Genomic DNA, 18,429 nt, shown 5'->3' on the forward strand with positions numbered 1-18,429 from the left:
GGTAGGTATTCAACTATAGTCGAATGGAATATTTCAACAGGATCTGCTGCTGGTGCTTCCTCCGCAGTAGGCAGTGGCAGGCGTGATAGCCCATCAGCATTTCCATGCTGTTTCGTGCCTTTATATTCAATCTCATAGTGGTGCACCCCTAGAAAAAGTGATCATCTTTGTAGTCGTTGCGCAGTCATCACCGGAACGCCCTTCTTTGGATTAAAAATGGAGACAAGAGGCTGGTGATCAGTCAGCAAGGTGAATTTCTGCCCGTGCAGATAGTGATTGAACTTTTTCACTCCCCACACTAGGCTGAGGGCCTCCCTGTCAATCTGGGCGTTGTTACGCTTGGCTGAGGTTAGTGATCGTGACGCAAAGGCTATTGGCCTCTCTGAGCCGTCTGAGAATTTGTGCGACAGCACCGCTCCAATGCCGTAGGGTGACGCATCACATGCCAACCGAATTGGTAATGCTGGGTTGTAATGGGCCAATACCTCTTTCGATGTGATTAGTGTTTTGCTCTTCTGGAAAGCTCATCTACATTCGTCACTCCACCTCCATGACACCCCAGTTTGCAGTAGGGTGTTCAGTGGGTGTAGTATTGTAGACAAATTTGGCAAGAACTTATGGTAGTAGTTTACCAGCCCGAGGAACGACCTCAGTTGTGACACATTTTCCGGTGCTGGAGCCTCGACTACTGCCTCAATCTTCTCTGGGGGCTTATCGATAACGTGGCCACAATACGAGATCTGTTTTCTAAAAAACTCACATTTGGGGCAGTTAGCTCGGAGCCCATATTCCTGCAATCTAGTGAGCACCTGCTCCAGGTTGGCAAGGTGATCACTGACATTTTCGCCCGTGACCAGGATGTCGTCCAAATAACACTGGGTCCCTGGGATCCCTTGCAGGACTTGTTCCATTGCCCTCTGCCAAATAGCCGGAGCTGATGCTACCCCGAATACCAGCCGGTTGTATTGGTAGAGATCTTTATGGGTGTTGATTGTGAGGTATTTTTTTGATGCTTCTTCTACCTCCATTTGCAGATACGCCTGGGCCAGATCAATCTTAGTGAAGCGTTTCCCTCCAGATAGCAAGGCGAAAACATCTTCAATCCGCGGAAGTGGATATTGTATGGTGTGAAGAATCGGGTTCACTGTTACCTTAAAGTCCCCACAGATGCGAACCTTCCTTGGTTCCCCAGGCGTGCTGCTCAATGACTTTTTCATCACAGGGACGATGGGTGTAGCCCACTTGCTCCAGTCTACCTTGGACAGTACACCTGAACGTTCCAGACTCTCCAGCTCTGCTTCGACGGCTGGGCAGATCGCATAAGGTACCGGTCTGGCCTTAAAAAATTTTGGCCTTGCATTTTCTTCCATTTTAATTGTCGCTGTCATGCCCTTTAGTGTTCAGAGTCCTTGCTGGAACACTTCTTTCGCGTCAGTTAGGATCTTTGACAGTCATCCAGGTGTGACGTCGTCATCCTTTTCGTCAGCCACAGTCAGTGCCTGTATGGAATGCCAATCCAGTTGTATTTTCCGGATCCATTCATGTCCCAGTAATGGTGGTCCTCCATCTTGCAATACATACAGGTCTAGTTTTGGTGTTTCCTTACCGTTATATATAATAGTCACCCTTATTTTTCCTTTGGGGTAGACTTTTTGCCTGTGTACGTCTTCAAAATAATTTTTGTGTCTCTCAAGGGTATGTGTGAGAATAGCCGCTCGTAGTCCCGTCGGTTTATGACTGTTAGGGCTGATCCTGTGTCCAATTCCATCTTTACCTGGACTCCTGCTATCTTGAGAGTGACCCAAATGGTTCGGTGATCCTCCGTTGTGATCACATTATGTAGTTTCAGACAACTCAGTTCCCAGCTTTCAGAGTCGTTATCACTCTTTTGTTCGTCTGAACTATTCTCCGTCATCTTATGTACCTTCTTGTACTTTTCTTTGGTAGGTTTCTTATTGCTGGTTTTCTTTCCCGACCTGCAGACTCGTGCTATGTGTCCTACTTTTCCACAATTTCTGCACACTTTGTCTTTGAACCAGCAATCATTCTGGTCGTGTGTTGTTCTGCCGCAGCGATAGCACTTCTCTGTTCCATATGACATTTCGTTTGTGCCATATTCTTGCGGTCTCTGTTGTATCTCTGCAGCGCCCCGTGCTGCTGCTTCATATGATACCGCAATGCTGAAAGCCTTTTCCAGCGTAAGGTCCTTTTCAGATAAAAGCCGTTTCTGGGTTCCTTCACTTTGAAGCCCACACACAAACTTGTCCCTTAAGGTATCTGCCAGTCCCACTCCAAACTGGCAGTGTTTCGATAGTTTGCGCAGTTCTGTTAAATAATCAGCATTGCTTTCATCCTTATGCTGGTTCCGTTTGTGAAACTTGAATCTTTCTGCTATCAGCAGCGGTGTGGGGTTTAAATGTTCCTTTAGTATCGTTACTATGTCTTCAAAACTCTTTTCCATTGGCTTCGTTGGGGTTACTAGATTTCGTAATAAACCATACGTCTTTGCACCCATTAAATTTAACAATACCGACGCTTTCTTATCATCCGACACCTCATTTGCCTTGCAGTATACCTCTATTCGTTCGACATATGTAGTCCAATCTTTGACTTCATTGTCAAATGCGATGATACTGCCACTCTTCGGCATTTTGGGTGTGGTTTAAAATGGCGCCTCACAATGGCTTAAAATGGCATCTCCCGCACTTTCCTTCCTCCCCCGCTGCTGCCAACGCCGCTCCTGGCGGTTCTCGTGGCAATGGCGGCGCCCTGTAGGTTTTGCGCGCTTCTCCTGCGCTGCTGCCAATGCCGCTCTCGGCGGTCCTCGTGGCAATGGCGGCGCCTCGCGGGTTTCTGCGCGTCTCCCTCTCCCTCTCTTCGATGCTGCTCGGCCCCTGAACACCGGCTGCGCCCTGTGCGCTCTGCCCTCTCTCTCTCTCCCCCGTCAATGCTGCTCGGCTCTTTGCTGTGCTGCTCGGTCGGGCTCTAGCCCGCCGCTGTCTGGGAAGGGTCTGCGCACTACCTGTTGCCAGCCCGTTTCGCTGGACCACCTCGACTGGAAAACCAAGCCTGGCTCTCGACAGCCTCCCCCGCAATTCTCGAGTCTCTGCTGGATGACTGGGCAGTTGCCCGTGGTCGATGCCTGAGTCTCTGGCCTTGACCTCCAATCCACTGATCTCCAGGAACGAATCCCCTGGAGGTGATGCAGAGTTGCAGGTAGGTTCGAACTTGCCTCGTCGCCAATCTTGTGTCCGTGTATAATAAGACACAGACTGCAGGAGAACGGTACAACAGGTGTTTACTCAATGTGGCTCACACTGGAACTGCTTTGTACAGATTACTCAGTGCTATATACAGGTGTGGTCACTGCCGGTACTGCAGTATACATGAGCTGTAAAAGATAGTTCCCCCCTTAAAGGTACATTACATTACAGGAGTCTGCTCCATATATTGTGAGAATTTGTTTTTCTTAATCGCTACTCTCCCTTCAAGCTGATTAATATTTCAATTCCTGTAGTTCTATGCTCATCCTGTGTTACAATGCTTGCTTCATCTATATTGTTAATGCCTCTCATCATTTTAAAGACTTGGCTCATGTTCCCCCTCAATTACTGTTCACCAATGAAAATAAACTAATCATTGACAGTAACTCTCATCTTGAAAAGCACATTGTTTTTTAAATTGTCCAATCATGTTGTTACACTGGGAAAAAAACTAGAACAAATTTGCATCCCACTAAAATGGCTGTAACCTAAACTTAAGTAAGTCCATTCAGTCTTTTATTTGCCCTGACTGAACCTCTAAAGCCATTATTAATCATCACATGGCAAAGAGAGTTACAGATTGCATCAATTTTACTCGGTGTAGAGATCAGGGCAGACATTTACGGTTATATTGATCGTAATCTGGTAAAAACGCGTAAACTACAGGACCTCTGATGTTTAAAGCATAGCAGCCTGGCTAAACCTTTAGTAGCTTAGGGCTACTAACTACTGTGGATTTCAAGCCTTGCATTATACGAACATGACTTTTGAATTATGTTTAAAATTTTAATACTGTACTTGGTACCTGCTCTGCTTGCTCAAAAACTGCACTTCCAAAAATACTGTAGCACACAGTAAAAAGCCCGTGCCTTCTCGATTTTGTCTTTGGCTGTAACATTACAGGTATCCATTGATCTGAGCGGTCTGATGCCTGTGACAGGTTGGAGGGAGGAACTGCGGGACGCTGATACTGATTGACAGTTGCCTTCTCCATATATTCCAAAACCGCGAGAGCTTCGGAACCACCAGCTAGAGACATAGCATCAGGGTGCCGATGATGTTGATCCGTCCGTAGATAAAAGGTCTTTCAGTTAAAATAAATAGAAACTTTAGTGTTTGTTTGAGTGAATGTTAAAGGTGAACCTTTTGTGTTGTGTACCACAAAGACTGAGAAATAATTTGAAGAGTCTCAATTCTTCGAAGAGAAAAAAAAGCAGATATAGATCAAAAGATGTGCAGTCGCAGGTGAGTGACACTCTCTCCCTAGTTTGGGATATTTTGATTTTGCAAGGTAGAATTACTTAACCCTTTGAAGCCTATGTTTTTTTAAAACTTTTACAGGGACCAAGTGATGCCTAATAGTGCAGGTTTACATTTGGTTCTGGTATGATAAGGTTACCATTTTTGAAGCAATGCAAATGAATAGCAGAGAGAGTTATACTAACTGCCTGTGCTTCCCTTGAAGGGAAGACAGAGCCCTGCACAGGTACACACAGAGCTCCGATCAGCAGTCACCAACTTTAAAGCTGCAAAAGAGCTACTTCGTTCTATTATTATAAGCTTAAAGTTTAAAGAGGATTCATTTGACCTACTGACTTGCTTTTAATGTTTAAGCTTAAAAAGCCACCGGTTACAGTTATGCTCTAAGCTGGTGTGAAATTGAAGCAAGGCTACTTCCTTCAAGAAACACGCCAAGTCAATGTGTGTTCAGTACAATTATAGTGCTCATCTTGTGTGCATTATAACTACCGCAAAAGTTGTCTTGAAAAACAGATCATTAACTACTGGTTTTGATGTTAATCTTCCAAAGCTGAAATGATGATTTTAACCAACATTTATTTTAATTTGAAATGTTACAAATCACTTAGGACTTTTAAATTGAGCAAAGTAAACAGACGTTTTCTTTAGCAGAATGTAAACTTAAAACAAACATTTACAAGTAGCTTGTGTTTAATCACATTCCAAACACTTGCATTTGTAAAGCAATTACTTTAACTTGCCCAAAGACTGTGGGCAGATCCACCAATCAGTGTGGGACTGAGCCATACAGACCAGGATGCTTGATTTTTAGCCTGCTCCCGGCCAGGCCGCTGCTGGGGTGCCTCCAGGTCAAAGAAATTTAAAATCAGTCAGACTTTCCACTCCAAGTCACTGTCCAGTGACTCGATGCTGGAATGTGCATACACATGGAGAGGAAGAAGCACAGGGTCAAGCTTGATTGTGATGCTCACCACAGTCAAATAGCTTGCTGGCACATGAAAGAAAGAAACATTATCATTTATATAGCGCCTTTCACAACCTCAGAATGTCTCAAAGCGCTTCACAGCCAATTAAGTACTTTTGAAGTGCAGTCACTGTTGGAAATGCGGCAGGCACTTTGCACACAGCAAGCTCCCACAAACAGCAATGAGATCATGACCAGATAATGTTTTAGTGATGTTGGTTGAGGGATAAATATTGACCAGGACACCGGGGATAACTCCCTTGCTCTCCTTCGATAGTGGGATCTTTTACATCTACCTGAGAAGGCCTTGGTTTAGCATCTCATCCAAAAAACGGCACCTCTGCTAGTACTGCACTGAAGTGTCAGCCTAGATTTTGTGCTCAAGTCGCTGGAGTGGGACTTGAACCCTCAACCTTCTGACTCAAAGGCGACAGTGCCACAGCTGAACAAATGGGTGAGGTACCAGTGGGGTACTGGAACCCGTGGAACCATACCCCACTAAGAGACAGCACCTTCAAAAGTGGAGGGAAGAAAAAACAACGGCCCGTAATTTCCGATCCCTACGGGTGTGTACAAGCTGTGTATGCGCTGAAAATCGGCATTTCCGATCGGTCAAGAAACCTCTTGACAGATCGCACGCCTGCCCTGGAGAAGGGCCTCTGCGGGTGGAGAGTTCTGCTTTCTGCTGAAAACCTTTAAAAATCTTACGCCTGGTAAAAGCAGGTGCAAGGCCTGCTTTTACCAGCATAAGAAGAGTGGGCCTTTGGCGTAGCGGTAGCATCCCCGCCGCTGGGCCAGAAGGTGTAGGGTTTCGAACCCCGCTCCAGACAGTCCCGGCAAGTGGAGTCGGAGCTCCGGCTCTAAATTCTGGGTTGACATCCAGCGGGATACTTGCGTCCGTGGGTGTGGGTGGCCCCCCCCCCCCTCATATGGGTTGTGGGAGCCCGTAAAACCCTCCCGCCATAGGACTAACCACCCTAATGGGTGGTACGAAGATGGTTACGGTCACAGAAGGAGCATTAATCGCGACCAGAAATCCTTCCACCACTTCATACAGTTCCCCAAAGGGAACAGTGTGAAGACACGTACGACGACGACCAGCATAAGAGTTTCAAAAAGTAAAAATAAAAAATTTCACTCATTTATAATTTTAAAATACTTTTAAAAAGGTTTAGTTTATTTTTAGCCCCATAAAAAACTAATTATTTTTTTCAAAAAATTAAACTTTTGTTTAAAATATTAAATTTAATGTAATTTTAACTTATTTTAAAAACGTGATTTTTAAAAAAAATTATTTAATGTTTTGATGTCTTTTTTCAGTGATCCCCATTCATACTTTTGACAGGTCTACCTGTCAAAAGTATGAAGGGAGATTCCCTTCTTTCATTGGCTCGCCTGGCCCACGTGATCCCAGGGACGCTTGCGAACTGCCTGCGCCCCTGGGTTACCTGGGCCTCTGTGCGCGCGCGCGTACCAGGAGAGGCCCAGGATCGGAAATGGCCAGACCTCGGGAGCCCTCAGGTAAGGGCGTAGATTTTTTCCCCCCGATAGGAGGCATCTGCACGCAGGAAGCCTATCGGAAATTATGGGCCAATGAAACAATGTTTAAGAGTAAAATATTATTGGATATTCCATCTTCAACGTTCTCTAACTCTTGAAATATTCTACTGCTTCAAAACGCTTTCCTATGTATTTCTTACTCCTTAATCTGTGGCTCAGCATCCAGTTTTTCCTTATGCCTCTGTAATGGTGTTGTATAAATGCAAATTGTTTACGCATTTACACAATCAAATGACTTACTTCAGGAAGAAATATGGGCTCATAGGAAAGAATACTTCGGAATGATATACTCAGGAAACTCTTGCTCTGATTAACATAGATGAAGTTAGCTTGTGAATATACCACATAATCCACACTGGACCTAAAGTAAGTTTTATGCTAGGGAATACTGTAACTTGCATTTATTTCTTATATCTTTATATAAAATTGAAGCTAGGCCAATGCACTGTGACTTTAAATTGTAACTCTAATGGTTGCAGTTTGCAATGATCTTCTATGTCTTAAAGCCTGACGGTAGAGTGAATATACAATACCAGCCAGGAACAGCTGCTGATGGAGGGTTGCAGCCAGGCAATCGCGTGAAGGAGAGTCATTAGTGTGTTAATTGCATCAGGATATCTCCAGGTGTAAAATATGTATGCAAATTGCCAGTGTAAGAGGAGATGCACGCATTATCAGAATTGTCTCTAAATTAACACACGTGACATGAAAGCCTTCTTTTGGCACAAAGGCCCTGAAATAGCTACTCATCTTTAGTTCATTCAGTTTAGTCATATTTCAATGTCACAACATGAAGACAGAATTCCGTGAGGTAGCGATGTGCAGTTACATAAAAAAACATCATTATCAAACAAATCAAGTCAACAACTCTGAAAAGGAGCTTAAAGACTCCAGAAATTGAATTTTGTAGTGCCCATTTTCAGGCCCAAAATGGGTGAAGAAGAGTCCAATACGGTGCGCAGCATGCATGCACTCATTCCACACCAGGTATATGCCGCACACCATATTGGTTATGGTGCCCTGTAGTCGCCCAGGGCACCAGCCTGAAACTGGCATTAGGTCCATTTCGTATGTAAATTGGGAACCTAATGTCTATTTCAGGGCCGTCTGCAAAATTGGTTCCTGACTGACTACAACATGCGCTTTGCATGTTGTAGTCAGTGTTCTCAGGCAAAAAGCAGCCAATCCAGCAGTCCTTAAAGGAACCACTGGATGATGCCAGTTACTTACCTGAGTGTAGGGCCAGGAGTGCTCTTAAACCTGTGAACTGCTACAGGCCACCGCTTGCCCTGTTGCCGATCTCCTCCCCCTGCCAGACTCGCCGCACGTCCAGTGCCAGCATCCTCGCCAGCCAATCTTCATCTTCTTCAAGACAAGCATGCTGATCATATCCTGATGCCGCAAGAGGGTGTATTTCACCTTGTGCATTGGTTTCAGCGTGACAGTTTGTGGTTGCCATTGGGTTTGTGCCTGAAGTCGAGCACAAACCAATTTCTAGGCTTTTGCGTTACTTTTCGTGTTAGGAAATAAGTATTGTTTAAATTAAACATAGTTGTGCTATATTCATTTCGCTTCTGTGTGAATTTATTTCTTGTAATAAATTATTATTTGTAGTTTAGCCTGAATTACAGAGTCTGGCAGACTGGTGTTTCTCCATCTATTGAAGCGATTAGAAATACACGGTGAGGCTATGGGGCATAAGCTTGAACAGTACACAGGGCCAATTTTCCAAATAAAAATGTCACAGTACCTTCAGATCAACACATTGCACTGTAATTCTTTGAGGATCAACGTCTGCTGAAACAGAAAATTACCAGAGGAGGACAAGTGACAGGTCTGCTGTACATTGTGCAGCAATAAGTAAGGTCACACATTCACTGTTTTTTCCCCCAATAATCAAATTTTGTAGTTATCTTGTTCCTAGATTCTTATAATCTTCTCTCTTAGGTTGAGAATCACGAGAGACTAGTTTAATATCCTTTTGGTCATAAACTATTATTTGCTATGCATGAAGTGTGCTATATTATTCCTTATTTTCTCGATTTTAGCCTCCTATCTTTACCATTAATAAACCAAAATATGTGTTTATTTTAGACTGAATCTACGCCACGTAATATGGGGGAGTCTTATTCTTCAGTTGCTGGTTGTTTATGTAAATGTCCTTCCAGCCTCCAACATCAGTTTGCAGACATTCATCGGCTGTGCTGTGAGAGAGTTTACATTCCTGGCCAAGAAACCTGGTTGTAAAGGGCTGCGAATCAGCACGGACGCTTGCTGGGGACGATGTGAGACCTGGGAGGTGAGGCAGGGAACCTGATTGTATCATTTTCAACATGAGTTCAAATTGCTGCACTCAGCTGGAGACAAATTTAAAACTGAATAAAAATGTGAACCCATTTCTGTAAAGTCCTTGATATCAAATGGCATTTTCTAAAAATTGGAGATAGGAATTTTTAAAAATATATATTAAAACAATATTAACACAACATTTAGCTTTTCTGGCACCACTGATGTAAATTCAAAACATGCAAATCCTATGAAAATATGCATGAGGTATTTTGCATAAACACTGCAACAACACCTGAAATGAAAGGAGAGTTTTTTCAACCATCAATCATTTGTGATGCAATTACAGCGGTCAACATTTAGCATCTTCGTAGGCAATGTGGTTAAATACTGCCCACCTCATCACGATAAAGAAAACTCACATTATTATTTCAATCTGATCGAATTCTTATCTCCATTTTTTGTTGATGCCGATTGTGTCATCAAATTCTCCCATCAAAGTAACAATCTCATAAAAGACCACTCCTTTTATAAAAATATTTTTAAAAAGTTCAATGACTAGTAAATGTTAGTACTCAGAGGGACCTGGGTGTCCTGGTACACGAATCACAGAAAGTTAGCATAAGGTACAGTAAACCATTAGGAAGGCGAATGGTATGTTAGTCTTTATTGCAAGGGGGTTGCAGTATAGGAGTAAGGAAGTCTTGCTGCAATTGTACAGGGCTTTGGTGAGACCACACCTGGAGTACTGTGCAGTTTTGGACTCCTTACCTAAGGAAGGATACACTTGCCTTAGAGAGGGTGCAACGAAGGTTCACTAGACTGATTCCTGGGATGAGAGGGTTGTCCTATGAGGAGAGATTGAGTAGACTAGGCCTATACTCTCTGGAGTTTAGAAGAATGAGGGGTGATCTCATTGAAACATATAAAATTCTTAGAAAGCTTGACAGGATAGATGCGGAGAGGCTGTTTTGCCTCACCGGAAAGTCTAAAGCTAGGGATCAAATCTCAGGATAACGGTCGGCCATTTAGGACTGAGGTGAGAAGAAATTTCTTCACTCAGAGGGTTGTGAATGCTCAGTCAATGAGTATACTCAGGACTGAGATCAATAGATTTATGGGCACTAAGGAAATCAAGGGATATGGGAATAGGGCGGGAAAGTGGAGTTGATGTAGAAGTTCAGCCATGATCTTATTGAGTAGGCCACACGCTCGAGGGGCCGTATGGCCTACTCCTATTTCTTATGTTCAGCTTATTTCCACAACACCTACTCAGAATGTGTAACTCAAATTATAATGATGCCAGATAGAAAATGCAAATGTAAAATGCATGAAATTACTGCATCTCACATTAGAACACATGAATTTTTAGGAACAGGAAAAGGCGGTTTGGTATCTGCCTCTCACCTCATTACTCAACCCATTTTCCTCCATCCATGGAATTGGTTGCCTCTCGCATCCAGGTATACTATCTGCTTCACTGGCCTTCTCCGGTAACATTTTCCACAAGTCCCTTTGAGTGAAAAGTTACAATGTTTTCCTTTCTTACTGGTACCTTTCAAATTGTTATCTAGTTGAAAAAGTATTATTTAGTCTCGCCCCTCTTATATAAACAACACCCTTGTATAAAACTATCATGAGCAAACTTTAGGGGTATATTTTTTTCCGTTTACTAATTTTAGCAAAAACGTTGGCATTGTGTATAAATTGGGAAAGAACAGAAAATGCTGGAAAAACTCAGCAGGCCAGGCAACATCCGTGGAGAGAAAATAGAGTCAACGTTTTGGGTCAAAACCCTTTGTCAAGACTGAAAAAGCACAGGAAATGAAATAGATTAAAAGGCCAGGCTGGGAGAGAACAAAAGAGAAGTGAAGCGACATTAAGAGGTATTCAAAACGAGACGAGATGGTAATAGGACTAGTGGAGACAAAAGACGGCTCTAGATTAGGTGTGAAATGCACTGGCAGAATGAGACAGCTGCCATGTGGGAGAGAAAAGGGGGGGGGGGAAAGGGCCAAAACAAAGGTGTGTAAATTGGGGATATGTTCTATAACTCAACTGACATTAGCAAACAGAGGAAAATATACTCTTAGTGTATCAGTAAACTTTTAACTCCTTATAGAGGGAATATAAAGTTGGACCCCGGCAGCACAGAGCAGCCTAAACAGCTTTAGGGTAGAAAAGTATTACTGTTCGCCTTTTTTTTTTGGAATAAATATTACGTTGGTCTTCTTACTGTTCCTGGAATTATTTTGTAAGTGTTGTTCTATGCTTTTCCTCACAGAAACCGGTTCTCGACCCTCCGTACATAGATGCACACCATCGGGTCTGTACCTATAACGAAACCAGGTTTATCACCGTGAAACTACCCAACTGTCTCACTGACATAGATCCATACTACACCTACCCCGTGGCAGTGCGATGTGACTGCGGTGTCTGCTCAACTGCAACTACCGAGTGCGAGACTCTATAAAAACTCCACCTTGGCTTGAAGACCTAAAGTAATCCTCACAGAAAACAGTTAATTTTTGGAGTATTTTGATTCATTAATTGAAGCTGAAATCAAAATATATATTTCCATAATAAACCTTATATGGTAATAATTTAATTTTCCTGGGGAAAGATTATTTTATTGAAAGTAAAAAAAAAATTTGAAAATGATAGTCACCTGTTTAAAAAGAAAACTGAGTTGCAAAAATCTGTTTATAAAAATATCTATAATTTTTTTTTAGCATTTGTCCTATACTGAAAACAGTAGAATCATAGAACATTACAGCACAGAAACAGGCCATTCACCCATCAAGTCTAGACTGATGTTTTTCTCAATGAGCCACCTAGTTTAATCCCACTCTGCTGCTCATTCTCCATGCCCTTTAACAACTATCTAATTCTGTTTTTGAAAAAAAATGGAGTCTGCTTCAATAATAGCTCGTGGCAGAGAATTCGCCATTCAAACTATTCTCTGCATAAATAATTGTTTTCTAATCTTCCCTTTCATTCTTTTTGTGATTATCAATTAACACACGGGGAGTCAAGACCCAGTGCAGTGTTCAGGTAAAGCAGAGTTAGAGGGTGGAAGGGAAGAGTGAAGAGGAGAGGGGAAAGGGAGGGGAGGGGAGGGGAAGACGGAGAGATGAGAGGGACATGGGAGGGGCGAAGCGAGGAAGGTGTATGGCGAGGGGGACAGGAATGGGGAAGGGTGAGGGCTGGAGGAAAGAGGAAACAGGGGAGGGGGATAGTGACAGGAGAGCAAAGGCAGAGAAGGAGGGTGAGGGTGGCAAACTCTATCAGTGACCATTTTTCATTTTGGGAAGTGAAGCCAGGTTCAGTACTGCCAAAAATAAAAACAGAAAATGCTGGAGAAACTCAGCAGGTCAGGCAGCATCTGTGAAGAGAAAAACAGAGTTAATGTTTCAGGTCGATGACCTTTCGTCAGAACTGTCAGTACTGCCAGGCCTGGTGGCAGGCTGGAAACTCAGCTGGCATCATTAAAGGTCAGTGCAGCGGTGTCTTTTCCACTGATTATCTGGGGATGCAGATCACTGATGATCTGGGGATGCAGATCACTGATGCTGAATTAGGAAGAGGGAAATTATGTTGAAATGAGAAGTAACATTTTTTACCTTTCTGAAAAATAATTAGAGCCCAGGGCCATCATGAGCCATTTTGCTTGAAGTACATGTACATGTACCAGTGTCACCCACTGGTCAGGATGTGCAATTGCATGAATATTTGAATAACCAGGTTTGAGCTGCAATTTCTGTTTCTGGTTGTAATGTTACATTTTAATCTTTAGATGCCCTATCACAGCGCCACTTACCTTGCAACAAGTATTGCATGGAATGTTGTGGACTGCCTTATTTAAGGAGGGATATACTTGCATTGGAGGCAGTTCAGAGAAGGTTCACTAGGTTGATTCCTGGGATGAAGGTGCTGTCTTATGAGGAAAGGTTGAGCAGGTTGGGCCTATATTCATTGGAGTTTAGATGAGAGGTGATCTTCTTGAAACATATAAGATTCTGAGGGGGCTCGACAGGGTAGATGCTGAGAGGATGTTTCCCCTCATGGGGGAAATCTAGAACTGGGGGGTCGCCCATTTAAGACGGAGATGAGGAGGAATTTCCTCTGAGGGTCGTGAATTTGGAATTCTCTACCCCAGAGAGCTGTGGAGGCGGTGTCATTGAATATATTCAAGGCTGAGATAGACAGATGTTTGAACTACAGGGGAGTCGAGGGTTATGGGCAACAGGCAGAAAAGTGGAGTTGAGGCCAAGATCAGATCAGCCATGATCTTATTGAATGGCGGAGCAGGCTCGAGGGGCTGAATGGCCTACTCCTGCTCCTATTTCTTATGTCCCATGTTTAATGTATGATAGTTTGATGCCCTCTCATTACCACCTTGCCAACCAGTGGAAACAACCTTTCACTGTGTACATTCATGTGACCCTTAATGATCTTAAAGTACCTCTACCTAGGTCACTTCTTACTCTTCTCAACTTTACTTAAAAAAGCCCTACCACCCCCTCCTCTCCCCACTTCCCCCTCACTTCCTACTCATTTCATAGCTATAACCCCTCGTCCCCAGTAACATCCTAGTGAATCTACGTTGCAGCTTTTTCAATGATTTTATATCCTTCCCATAGTGGGGTGCCAAAAGCTGTACACAGTATTCCAGCTGTAAGCTAACTAATGTTTTGGACAAGTTCCATATTATGTCCTCGCTTTTGTATTCACAGTAATCACAGAATCACAGTAACCCCACAGTGCAGATAGAGGCCATTTCGGCCCATCGAGCTTGCACCGACATATATCCCACCCGATCCCCGTAACCCCTACACCAACACATATCCCACCCTATCCCCGTATTTAATCCCCCTAACACTAAGGGTCAATTTATCATAGCCAATCAACCTAACCCGCACATCTTTGGACTGTGGGAGGAAACCGGAGCACCCGGAGGAAACCCACGCAAACACGGGGAGAATGTACAAACTCCACACAGACAGTCTATGTATCTAGATGCAAAACCAAAGATCCCCTTTTTTATGGCTTTATCTATTTGTGCTACCACCTTTAATGCTGTGTGTCTGCACACCAGGGTCCCTCTACTCTTCCACTCCACTTAAAATCTTATCATTTAAGGTGCATTTTCTTTCCCCATTCTTACTTACAAAATCTAATATTTCACATCTTTCTACATTGAAATGCATCTGCTGCCTATTTGCCCATTCTGCTAGCCTACCTATGTCTTCTTGTAGTTTTTCCACAGTACTTTCACAAAGCTGCTTAATAGAAATGCACCATATTTTCTGGATAACTCTCATCTGCACTGAAAGATAATGGCCTGGATTTTGCGGTCAGCGGCAAATGAACAGCGCCAGCCGTTCATTACTTACCCACAGACTTTCTATGAGCTTTTGCAATGGAACTTGCTGTGATTAGAGAGCCAAAAACAGCAAGGGATCTGGGACCTGTGTGAACAGGGACAGCTACTGTGTATCTCCTTAGCCAAACAGATTGAAGAATCCTTACCGAGGAATACAGAGTCTGAACCAGGAAGTCTAATTAGAATAGTTAATTCAATGCCAAATCATGTACAGAAAGCAAAATAGAGAAGGAAAGAAAGATAGCATTAAGAGAGAGAGCGATAAAAGAGACAGCAAAAAAAATGTTTTAATTACATTTAAAAAAATCTGCAACAATAATTAAAATCTGAAGGAATGAGACTCTACACTTGTAAAAGTTAATTTTCAGTGCCAGAGGTGTTGTTTGGCAGTAATTAAGACTTATCACAGCATTAAAAATTTACTTAGACTGGAATGGACAAGCCCTAATTTTTTCTGGCGAGTTTAATAAGTATCTGCAACTTCATGCCCTTCCATGTGTATCAATGCGGAGTCTCTTGGCAGCCTCTGGAGGAGCAGGGTAACTCGGACAGCAACTTCCTGATTTCCGTGTTGAACTGCGCCTGTGCGGTTACCAGAAGTTGCTGTCCGATTTAGACTTTAATAACGGTGAGCACTGGTAGCCTCACTGTTATTGGACCACACAATCCGGCCAATATCACGTGCAACAACCTGGCGAGTCTGCATGTCTGACAGTAACCTGAAGAAATGTAACCAGAAATCTATTGTACCTGTTCCTTAACATCCATATTAAAAACATAAGAAAGCATGGGATGAGAAAAGACGGTTTAGTCACCAAACCCACTCTTTCTGCAGCGCTTGCTCACTCTACATCAGCACTTACTGTACTCCACCTGTATAACTTGTTCAGGAAAAGTTCTCATCAAATTCTCCAAAATCCTTAAATATAAATCAACCAGGATTCCAGAATATTTACCTGTCTTTCTATATTCACTATTTAAATACTACTTAAATCTATTCTAATGGAAGTTTGGATAAACAAGAAAAGAGCAGATTAATTACCACCAGCCTGCTCCTCATGGGTGTTGCAAACAACACTGCATGCAATCAGAACACAGATTTCAAAGAGATGCCTGATTATAATCATTAGCAATAGAGCAGTGCCTATTCTCAGCTCCTGGTAATGATCTCCCTTCCATTCAGTAAACCTCATACAATGAAAAGTGAGATTATTAGCATTCAGTGGGAATAAGCCTCTTCCACATGCTTACGATCATAATCCATTTCCCTATGTGTATGTGGAAGAACAGAATTTCAATATTCTCCCTAAAACTAGATATATTTCAGGAGCAGTACTATCAGGATCTGGATTTTCTGTTACAGAATTTTAAGTTAAACGGCCATTAATAAACAAACTTCCACCATCGCAGTATTTCTTGCCCACTACCACTGCTGAAATCCTTACCCACCCTTTGATTACTTCAAGGCTCGACTTCTCCAGTGCCCTCCTCACTGGCCTCCAAAGCTCCACCTTACAAACTCCAAAATTCTACCACCTGCATCCAGTTCTATGCCAAGTCCCTCTCACCCATCGCCCTTGTCCTCACCAACCTCCCCTGGCACCCTGCCCCCAAAAGCACCAAATTCAAATTCATTGTATTTTTTTTCCAAATCTCTCTATAACCTCTCCCACCCTACCTTTATAATCGCCTACCACACATCACAGCTTATGCCCTTCAGTCCTATGATTCTGGCCTCCTATGCAGATCTCGGACCCCCCCCCCGCCCCCACTACTCCATTGGCGGCAGAGCTCAAGAAAGAAGAACTTGCACTTCTAAAGCGGCTTCCACGACTTCAGGATGTCCCAAAGCACTTTACAGTCAATGAAGTGCTTTCGAAGTGTGGTCACTGTTGTAATGTAGGAAATGCAATAGTTAATTTGTGCACAGTGAGGTCCCACAAACAGCAATGTGATAATGACCAGATGATCTTTTTTTTCCAGTGATGTTTATTGAGGGATAAATATTGGCCAGGACATCTGAGCCTCACTTTCTCTATAAAAGAAAGAACATGAATTTATATAGGACGTCCAAAAGCACTTTGCAGCCAATGAATTACTTTTCCAAGTATAATCACTATTGTAATGTAAGCAAATGCAGCAGTCGATCTGTGCACAAAAAGGTCCTATAAACAGCAATGAGATAAATGACCGGTTAATCTATTTTGGTGGAGTTGGTTGAGGGATAAATATTGGCCAGAAAACTTCTCTGCTCATTGAATAGCACCATAAGATCTTTTATGTCAACCTGAGCAAGCAGACGAAGCCTTGGTTTAACACCGGATCTGAAGGTAGCATCACCAGCAGTGCAGCACTCATCAATATTATACTGAAATGAGAGCCAAGATTATGTGCTCAAGGCTCTGGAGTGGGTCTTGAACCCACGACCTTCTGCCTCAGAGGGGAGAGTGCTACCACTGAGCCAAGACTGACAGAAACCCCATCAGCTTGATATTTCTCTCCCCACCTGTAAAATCTGATCTTTGCAACCGTGTTGTCAGACATCTTTCCTAACTCTTCCTTTACTGCTCAACGCCAGTCTTTCCTGTGAAGCAAAATGGGATATTTTGTTAAATTAAATTCAAGGCTGGTCATCTTCCTGCAATTTCATTTTCTATTTGCTATATAAAGCTGACAAAAAACTACTAATCGCTATTGGATATACCATGCTGAATACGTAAAAATGTAAATATAGCTCCTAATAATAGTTAGCCCTAATGCAAACCACAATTACTGACAAATGTTAATTCTTGTTTAAAATAATTTGCCTTGCAATTGCCTTTTAATAATAGTGTTTTATTATATTGCTACATTTAATTAATACTTGTGCTTAATTGCCAGTTGTTGCAATAGGAATATAATTTTCCTTATAAGACTTGGGTAACGAATTATGAATTATTCTAATTATTTGACTATTTTAATCAAGTGGGAGGTGCCAAACACGTTATATTTTTATTAAATCACAAAATTGTCATTCTCTTTGTTAGTAATTTGTTTTTTGATGATCACAAAATAAACAGCATTGGGGTTTTAATTAGTGTTTTATATTTAATGTTTTATGGTTCATTTCAGCTGTATATTGTCCCACTCACTAAGGGTTTATCAAAATGTTTACGCTTATATTTCCCCTAATTGCAATTAGGGATGGGCAATAAATGCTGGCCTTGCCAGTGACGCCCACATCCCAGGAATGAATAAAAAAATGGAACATTATTTCAAGCTAAACCACTACAATAGGAGAAGGCAAATATGGGTACTAAGTGGTAAAAGGCAAGGTCAGGACTGATGTCAGGAAGTAATTCTTCACCCAAAGAGTGTTTAATTGCTGCCCGAATGCTCTTCCGGATAGGATAGTGGAGGCAAAAATTGTTGGGAGTTATTCAAGAGGGAGCTAGATGCTATGATGGGAGGGGGCAGTGCTGGAAGCATTAGCTAGATGGACTGAATATCACCCCCTCATCTGTACTTAACTTTGTGGAGTACATTGGTACTGGCTTCAGTTGCACAATCAGCTTGCTAAATAAAGGTATTTCTGGAATCAGCTGCTCACTCTTTCAAAATACCATTAGCGGTCCACATTTCGCACTGAGATCATCAAATCGCAATCTACCTGTGTAGTGAAACGGAGAGTACAAAGACACAGCAAATGGTGAATTGTGTCATTCTCTGCA

At 42.6% G+C, this 18,429-nt stretch overlaps 1 protein-coding gene across 1 annotated transcript; it reads left to right on the forward strand.

Annotated features, from left to right (window-relative positions):
- The first annotated feature begins 4,494 nt into the window (after positions 1-4,494).
- On the forward strand, positions 4,495-11,828 carry gphb5 (glycoprotein hormone subunit beta 5). Its single transcript, XM_086004179.1, has 3 exons — positions 4,495-4,508; positions 9,142-9,346; positions 11,618-11,828. Exons 1-3 carry the CDS (start codon positions 4,495-4,497, stop codon positions 11,804-11,806), a joined length of 408 nt encoding a protein of 135 aa, XP_085860305.1. The 3' UTR covers positions 11,807-11,828.
- The last annotated feature ends 6,601 nt before the right edge of the window (positions 11,829-18,429 follow it).

Source organism: Somniosus microcephalus, chromosome 12 (assembly GCF_052327205.1).
Source record: "Somniosus microcephalus isolate GS21.2 chromosome 12, FLI_Smic_1.0, whole genome shotgun sequence".
NCBI classification, from domain to species: domain Eukaryota; kingdom Metazoa; phylum Chordata; class Chondrichthyes; order Squaliformes; family Somniosidae; genus Somniosus; species Somniosus microcephalus.